The following is a 9,617-nucleotide window of genomic DNA, read 5'->3' as shown; positions in this document are numbered from 1 at the left end:
TTCAATTTTAATCACAACAATCCAACTTAAATTGCAACTACAACTGAAAAACACACTTCAATTCAATTTAATCATAAACTTCAACTTCAACAATCCAACTTCATCAAAAATTGAATCACTTCCTAATTATATACATGTGAAACACACAAATAGGCAACAAAACAACAAAAATCTTCCGAAATTTCATCAATTTCATCCTAAACCCTAACTTTGTTAAATTAGGGAAAACATACAGAAATTAAGCAATAAGGGATAAATGTAGCCAAATTGAAGAACAAATACCGAATATGTTTGAAATTCGTCGGAAAAGATGGACAATTGCGCCGGAGAAGATGGAAAATCGCGACTTTGCCGCTGCCTGCTCGCTGCCTCTGTCGAAATGTGTTTCTGCCTCTGTTTTGTCGGGTTTAAATCGCGACTGGAAGACGCAACATAAGATTCATGTATCCTGCAAGCACCGGAAGCCGTTGATTGTCATCATAACTATACATGAGAGGCACCACTCTTGCAAGATTAAGAGAAGCTTCTTGAAGGGGTCGTGTTGAGTGATTGTTCAGATTGAAGCACCCCTTGTTGAGCTGTTTCCATTCTCTTTCTATCATATCTGAGACATGCTCTAGTGCTTGGTCATATGATATGCCCGGTTGATCATTCATGTAGCATTGTATATATGATCCATCAGCACCATTTTGATGCTCATCCTGTTCACGAATGATATCCGCAAAATTAGCTATCATGTGTGATCCCAAAGAATCTCTTTAAACGCAGTCGAAAAAAATTCAAAAGTTCACTACCTGGGCAGTCCCCATGTCGTCCCAAAGGCGAAGAATTGCAGCAACGGATGAAATTAGATTGGATATATCATCCAAATTGGTAGCATTGTGACCTAAAAGAAGGAATAAGTGGACTAACACCACATGCACCCCTGAGCTCACCTTTCCATCGGCTAAATACTCATTTGCATTTGGAAAATTATCTGAGGCAAACCATTTTGCTTCCACTAGAAATGCATCACACAAACTTGCCCACTACATTGAGAAATTGTATAAGAAAACATAGAATAAAGCATGTTCACACCATCTCGTTGAGTTAGAGAAACGTACCGTTTGTTTAAGAGAGTTTATAGGATTGTATCCATGCTCTTCACAAATGGTGCATCCAATCTGGTTTTTGGTATCAAGCAGTGCCTTGTAACACAGCTTCATGTAGCCCGGCAGCATATTCATCGCATCATAGTCCCATCTGCATAAATTTGAATTAAATCATAGGGAAATTTACATTTTCCAATTTACTTATGTGTATAAATTGTTGTCTTACATATTAATAAGAAAGCAGGGGATACATGAATAAAGCACAAAGAGAAGCTAAGCTTAGAATATCAATATTTGATTTCATTGAATTGACTGATCATTCGTGAAGTTACAGGTGCAATACACCTCAATCCTACATATATAGTGAAGCTTAGAACATACTAGAATATGGACACATATGCCCGACAATGTTCTGCAAGCAACAAACAAGAGAGAGAACAAAGATCTGAGCAGCTGATGAGCTGTCTCTTGAGTTAGCTCTTATCCAAATTGGTTCTTTCTTTCATCAGAATATCTTTCCATTTGGGAATGATTTTGCCACGTTTCATACTAGAATCAGACGTGGCTTCCACATGGTTTGCATCCTCCTCAGCAAGATTATCATTTAGCATACACAGGTTAACACCTCCCCTCAATTCAAGGGAGGCTAGGGAACAAACGCGGAGCTTGTTGCGGAGCCTCGCGAAGAATTGGTGACTCAGAGGTTTTGTTAGAATATCTGCAACTTGGTCGAGGGATGGAACATGTCGAAGGTCTAGTTGATTAGCTGCAACCTTATCTCGAACAAAATGAAGATCAAGTTCAATGTGTTTGGTCCGAGAATGAAGGACTGGATTTGATGCCAATGCTATGGTGCTTAAATTATCAATCCAAACAACAGGGGAAGCCTTAGGATGTCGACCCAATTCGGATAGCAATGACTGAATCCAAGTGATTTCAGAAACAAGAAGAGCCAAGCTGCGATATTCCGCCTCGGTGCTGGACCTCGATACTACTTTCTGCTTTTTAGCACACCAAGAAATTAGGTTGTCACCATAGTACACACAGTAACCTGAGGTTGAGCGGCGATCATCAACGTCGGAGGCCCAATCAGAATCAGAAAAACCAGAAAGAGTGGATGAAGAAGCAGTTATATGAATCCCTAAATCAGTTGAGCCAACTAGATAGCGAAGGATCCGCTTGACAGCTTTCCAATGGTGGTCCAAAGGACAAGACATGAACTGACTAACTTTGTTGACGGAGTAACTCAATTCTGGCCTCGTAATGGTAGCGTATTGAAGAGCCCCAACAACACTACGATATAGTTTTCCATCAACTGTTGGTTCACCTTCAAATTTGCTCAGCTTAAGATCAGAAACCATAGGAGTAGGGGAAGTATTGGCAGCCTCCATCTTCACCTTCTTTAGAATCTCCTTGATATAGGAAGCTTGAGATAAGTGAAGGCCCTGAGAGGCTTTAGATACTTCAATACCCAGAAAATGTTTAACCTCTCCAAGATCTTTGAGAGCAAATTGGTTATGAAGTTGGTTGATCGCACGCTGAATGCCAGAGGGGGAATTTCCAGTAATAAGCATATCGTCCACATACAACAACAAATAGATAGTTTCAGATTTTGAGTTGTGGAAGAACAATGAGTTATCTGCCTTGGACTGAATAAAACCAAGATTCAAGAGTGCTGAACGAATGGTGATAAACCAAGCTCGCGATGCCTGCTTGAGACCATATATGGCTTTAGAAAGTTTGCAAACCATACCTGGAGCACCCTGCTCAAATCCAGGAGGCTGATGCATATATATTTCCTCTTTCAGATCCCTATTCAAGAATGCGTTGTTAACATCAAGATGGCGTATAGACCAGCCAGATGAAACAGCCATGCTCAACATGATTCGTATAGTGATAGGCTTCACTACAGGGCTAAAAGTTTCAGTAAAATCAAAGCCAGCTTCTTGAGAAAATCCTTGGGCAACCAACCTAGCTTTGTGCCTAGCCACTGATCCGTCAGCATGTTTCTTAATCCGAAAAATCCATGTACAGCTAATGAGATTCTTTCCGGGAGGAAGAAAAGTGAGTGTCCAAGTCTTATTTCTCAATAAAGCAAGAAACTCATCAGTCATAGCACATCTCTACACGGGAATAGCAATTGCAAACTTAGGTGAATGAGGGATGATTAGATGGAGCTCATCAGGCTTGATGGAGGAATGAGAATGGGTTTTGGCAGTGAGTGCTTTAGGTTTGTAGATGTCTCGCTGAGCCCTGGTTACCATATGGTGTTGTCTGACTGGGGCAGGAGGGGGGGAATGAGTAGGTGAATGAGAGAGAATAGGAATGGCAGGAGAAGATGAAGTATCAACAGGAGAGGATGAAGTATCAGCAGAGGAAGCAGGTTCTGTGATCAAAGGTAAAATGGGAGTGTTGATGATTAGAGTGGAATTGGTAGAATTTTGATTATTGTAAGCATCATCAGTGGAAATAGGAAGAGAAGAGGGATAAGAAACTGATTGAGGAATGCTAGGAGCATGATCAGTGGGTGTAGGAGTGGAAGTGAGAGGAACTTGGTGGATATGTGAAAAGACCTGAGATTGAAAGGCAGGGATAGATTTATGAGGAAAAATGGATTCATCAAAAACTAAATCCCTTGTAATTATGACTTTTCCATTACCTAAAAGTGCTTTGTAACCTTTATGAGATGAGCTATAACCTATGAAGGTGGCAGAAGCAGACCTAAACTCAAGTTTGGACTTGTTGAGAGGTCTAAGGTGTGGATAACATAAACAGCCAAATGTTTTCAGATCATGATAGTTAGGCAATGATTTGTAGAGCTTTTCATATGGTGAGGAGTCATTGATGATGGGAGAGGGAAGCCTATTGATGAGATAAACAGCAGTTGCAAAAGAATCATCCCAGAAATAGGAAGGAAGACCAGACTGATCGAGGAGAGCAAAACCCATCTCAACAATGTGTCTGTGCTTCCTTTCAGCCATGCCGTTCTGTTGCGGTGTGTAGGGACAAGAAACACGATGATGAATACCTTCTTGAGTGAGAAATGAAGTAAGGCCCCTATATTCTCCACCCCAATCACTTTGAAGTGATTTTATTTTTGAACCAAACTGAGTTTCAACAAATGATTTGAAATGTTTGAATACAGCAGTAAGCTCGTCCTTAGTTTTGAGGAGATAGAACCAAGTGAAACGACTAAATTGATCAACAAAATTGACATAATATCTAAAGCCATAATATCAAAATTGACAAAATTGATCTTGCCTGCACCAAGCGAGGAGATAGGCTGGATTCGGTCTGGACGAGCCTCCTGCTCCTTCAATCATTTTAGGAGGTATGACTTGATCCTCCATAAGATATGACTCAAGCTCATAACCCCTAATGGTGGTCATGATTTATTGTTTCCAGACAAGAAAATTGGTGCCATTGAGCTTAATAGCTATAGGATGGCTTTGAGATAAGAAAGGGAAAGTGGTGTAGGCTGAATCAGCACCACTTCCATTAGTGTTTGAAGAGTTCTCTGCTTCAGCCATTTTTGTAGAAAGAAACGATCAAAGAAAAGAAAAGCAAGAGGCTACAGAGAACCTAGGATTAACCTAGGCTCTGATACCATAATAGGAAAGCAGGGGATACATGAATAAAGTACAAAGAGAAGCTAAGCTTAGAATATCAATATTTGATTTCATTGAATTGACTGATTATTTATGAAGTTACAGGTGCAATACACCTCAATCATACATATATAGTGAAGCTTAGAACATACTAGAATATGGACACATATGCCCGACAATGTTCTGCAAGCAACAAACAAGAGAGAACAAAGATCTGAGCAGCTGATGAGCTGTCTCTTGAGTTAGCTCTTATCCAAATTGGTTCTTTCTTTCATCAGAATGTCTTTCCAGCTGGGAATGATTTTGCCACGTTTCATACTAGAATCAGACGTGGCTTCCACATGGTTTGCATCCTCCTCAGCAAGATTATCATTTAGCATACACAGGTTAACACATATGAACTGCTTCTGTAAAGAGAATCAATTCATCTAAGGTGCCATAAAGATCAAAAAAATATCATCAATCAAATAAATAAAAGCAATGGATTTGGAGAGGTGCAGCCTCTGTGAAGATAGGCTGATATCATCAATCAGCATTGCCATGGACCATGTGTACCATTTACTTGGCTCATTTCTTGCCAGCTTTAGCTCTCTTGTCAACCCCAAATCTTTCCACCACCTGTAATTCATTTTAAAAATTATATATACAAATCCATTCTTACCATGGAGCATAATGAATCCATTTGCTTACATGGAAAGTTGTTGTAGTTCATCTCTATGGACATATTTTCCCCAGAGAAAATCCATTTCCGACAGCTGTGTTAACGTTGTTATCCATTTATCGTTGCCTATAACATCTCTTTGGAAGTTCAATCTTGCAATGCTTTTGTGGAAAGGGTGCCTAAATCTCATCTTCACAACATTAGAACTGGTGTAATTAGCAGCTAAGTATATATGCAGTAGTTGGCTGCTAAAATGTTGTGCTTCGTTGAGTATGTTTTCTCCTTCAAAACTCAAATGTGTAGCTTCGCATAATTCATGCAATCCCCAAACATCTTGCTTTAGTTCATCTCTGAACTTCCCATCCTGACCCTTGAAATTGTTGAACACATCTGTAAAAAAATGTTGAATGTAATGAAGTACAATTATTGGTTTTTAATGAGGTGGTGGGCATGTTTGTTTGTTCTGTTGGTTTTCTATAGCTTTCGGTGGTTGCGTTTGTTAGGTGTTTGTCTGTATCAAATAAAAATAGCATCAACATTGGAGAGGGAATAAACCTGCAGATACATGGTGTCCTCTTTGTCTCAACAGTCGAAATGAAAGAGAAACTTGATGAAGCGATGAATGAAATCCACAAAAATTAACATCTCCTAATTTCAAATAATGCTTCTGCACAATTGCATCAATCTCCTTCCGGTAATGACCGGCCACGCCTAGCCTTTGGATCGTGTATCATGTTCTCCGTCGGATCATCTCCGTCGCCCTTAAGCTTTACTAAATCTCTCATCTTCTCCAATTTCTCTTCGTATTCACCTACAAAATAGCCCTACACAATAAAGTTGTAATACTACATGTCCACATGTTGAGACCAAATGGGCTTAAAGAAAGTAAGAAACAAATTTGTGTTAGTTAACAACAGTATAACAGATGCATGTGATTAATCAATCACTAATGTTAGATGTATCTTAAATTTTTTAACATATAAAAATGTAACAAACTTTATTATACATCTTTTGACATCACATAAACATGTCATTAATTACTCGAGTTACTAGCTAGTCAAAGGGGTGGGAGGATCGGTCGGCCGATCCCATCGTGAATCCAATAGTTTCATCAGAATCGAGATTCAGAGCTGCTGTCGAACCCACGGAAGTTCCGCTCAGATCTCATAGGCCACGAGGCTGGGAGACGTGAGATGGGTAGAGATACTCGATCATATTTGCAATTTTTTCAGATTTGAATTGCAGCGAAATGAAGTAAATATGAAGTTTTAGGATGGGGAGTTAGCTAGACAATAATAGGATCAAAATGCAAAAGTCTATTATTTGACTCATTAGCCCATTTATTAAGCCTCTATTATTAATTCCATCTTTCTCTTAATGATGTGACATTTTAGTCCCTCACTTTCTATTATAGGAAATATTTTTATTTCTAAAGAGGTGAATCTAATTTTTCACTTACAATATTTTAATAAAAAAATATTCTCTCCGTCCCACATAATTTGATCCAGTATTTCATTTTGGGTCATCCCACATAATTTGACACACTTCACTTTTACTATTTTTGGTATTGGATCACATATTCCACTAACTCATTCATACTCACATTTTATTATAAATTATAAAACTAATAGTAATTTAAAAGTTGGACCACATCCCACCAACTTTTTCAACTCACTTTCCATTAAATTTCTTAAAATCTGTGTCGGGTCAAAGTGTCTCAAATTATGTGGGACGGAGGGAGTACTAATTTTTCACTAACAATATTTCAATAAAAAAATACTATTTTTCACTGACAATATTACAATAACCTCTTTTTTATTTCTCTTATTTTATCGATTGTACATTAAAATTTATTTTTCTATAAAAATTTATATTTATAAAGATAAAGGGTAATGCCTATAGACATTCAATATTGAAGTTTTATAATAAAAAACATATTCGCTCCGTCCTGCTTAAGATACACATTTTCCTTTTTAGTTTGTCCCAACTAAGATGACATATTTCTTTTTTTATAAATTTTCTCTCTCCAATTAATACATCCAACCACTTTTTCTCACTCTTATTAAAATATTCATCTTTCTTTCTCTCTCTATTTTAATACTTACACCCACCTTTTCTCACTCTAATTAAACACTTTAACCAACAACTCCTAAAACCCCGTGCCGGCCAAGAAATGTGTCATCTTAACCGGGACGGAGGGAGTAGTATTTAATAATAATAATAATAATAATAATAATAATAATAATAATAATAATAATGATAATAATGATAATAATAATAATAATAATAATAATAATAATAATAATAATAATAATATTAATAATATTTATACATCGACATATAAAACCATATAGTTAAACCATAACTTGAACAATAAAAATGATAAAAACCAAAAATCACGCTCTACTAACTTTTTTTTACCCATTTTCCATTTTCATTATATTTCTTAAAACTCGTGCCAAGTCAACTTAGAATACTTAATCTTGAACAAGAGGAGTATTAAATTATTTGTATGATCTGTTTCTTAATATTTAAAGATATGGATATTCGTAGAAATGAACTATTGTGCATAATAAAAGAAAAAGGTTGAGAGATGGAGATAGAATAAAGTAAAAGAAGGTAAGTAAGAGAGAAGAAATTTTTGTAACAAAAGAAAACGATCAACTATAGTGAGATAACCCAAAAATGAGTACGACTCAGCTACATGGGGACGGAGGGAGTATCATTTTTTTCAAAACAAGTGCTCAAAATGAAACACACCTACCACAGTGGGACGAGTGAAAGTATAAATTATATATACAGTATATTTTATACAAGTAATAATAATTTAATTATTATACTCTCTATGTCCCCTAAAAATAGAAACTCTTTCCTTTTTGGTCCGTCTCCTAAAAATAGAAACTTACTACTCTAGAAAATTTCTCTCTCTAATGAGGTCGGATCCATTTTTGACTAATACACTTTTTTTACTATATCTCTATTACTTTGTTAATTTTGCATTAAAGCTCGCGTCGTTTCAAAAAATGTTATTTTTCACACACGGAGAAAGTATATTGTGAACTCATCGTTAAGATGTGTCAATGGCTAGACATATTGGCTATAGTGAAAGAATAGAGATGGAGTAGAATCATCACCTTGAAAATGTCGTCGTTGTTGGGATCATCAAAGTGGTAAGTAGAAGCTCCTCTTGGGGTAAACCTGCATTGCATGGAGGATCTCCTCCTAATAGTGGCGGATGCCGACTGCCGCTGCGTCGGAGATCTGCGAAATTGGTATTCAGAGAATGGTGTTTTCATCAACAAACTACACATTTTAATAAACCTAATTAAGGACTTGCGTTACATTCTTATTGAATGTGTTTGTTGTTAGTTCTTGGTCATATATATCCTCTCAACATACTATTTAAATTTTGTGTCCTAATATGTTAGGCAATATGCATGTTTTTACCTAATGGACCCGATTATATTTTATTTCTGTTAAAATTAAATTTTACTGTTAAGGTGAAAATTGATTAATCAAAAAAAATGATTGAAAGTACTACTCCCCCTTCCCATAAAGTTATATTCCAAACTTTTGAAATGGATGATTTTTTTTAAAAATTGGTAAAATAAGAGATATGGAAATAAAAATAGTAAAGTAAGAGAAAAATAGTGAAATTAGTGTTAGTGGATTAGGGGGTCTATTTTCTAATATGGAGAGTTTTTATTTTTAGAAAATGGACTAAAAAAGAAAATAATTTCTACTTTTAGGAAGGGGGAGTACACTCTTTTCATTTTTATCCGTCTGATAAAAATAGTCCATTTCTACTTTTGGCAATTTCTTTCTCTCTAACGAGGCAGACCACATTTTCCACTACTCACTTTAATAATTTTATTTTCTTTTTATCTTTGATTTATTTTATCAATTATGCATTAAAACTTATATTATTTCAAACTTCAAACTTTTTTATTTTCATGAAATGGAGAAAATATATTTTTATTCATCATGAACTAGGATCGTGACTCGTTAAAAACTCCTTCAATATAAGAATATATAGAACTAATTTGGACTATCGGACTAGAAAATAGATGATCTAGCAGTATTGTTTTTACGTATATTATGGTTATTGGATTAGAAAATAGATAGCTAGAACATTTAAAGTTAGAAAATTTAGGTGGAAATTTCGGTAATATTTTAGAAAATATTATTTCTATGTATATCATGGTCTTTAATATTATATATATTCAATATATATATATATATATATATATATATATA

At 35.9% G+C, this 9,617-nt stretch overlaps 1 protein-coding gene across 1 annotated transcript in view; it reads right to left on the bottom strand.

Moving 5' to 3' along the window:
* Nucleotides 1-407: 407 nt before the first annotated feature.
* LOC125209432 (tricyclene synthase Oc15, chloroplastic-like) overlaps nt 408-9,617 on the bottom strand; it is a 9,733-nt gene continuing 523 nt past the window's right edge. Inside the window, 8 exon segments of the mRNA XM_048109030.1 lie at nt 408-701; nt 795-1,028; nt 1,104-1,242; nt 5,094-5,149; nt 5,152-5,317; nt 5,390-5,750; nt 5,916-6,082; nt 6,084-6,171. Coding sequence (XP_047964987.1) covers nt 408-701; nt 795-1,028; nt 1,104-1,242; nt 5,094-5,149; nt 5,152-5,317; nt 5,390-5,750; nt 5,916-6,082; nt 6,084-6,171 — 1,505 coding nt within the window.

The sequence above is a fragment of the Salvia hispanica genome, chromosome 3 (assembly GCF_023119035.1).
Source record: "Salvia hispanica cultivar TCC Black 2014 chromosome 3, UniMelb_Shisp_WGS_1.0, whole genome shotgun sequence".
In the NCBI taxonomy this organism is placed as follows: Eukaryota; Viridiplantae; Streptophyta; class Magnoliopsida; order Lamiales; family Lamiaceae; genus Salvia; species Salvia hispanica.
This window is presented reverse-complemented; position numbering and strand designations above follow the sequence as displayed.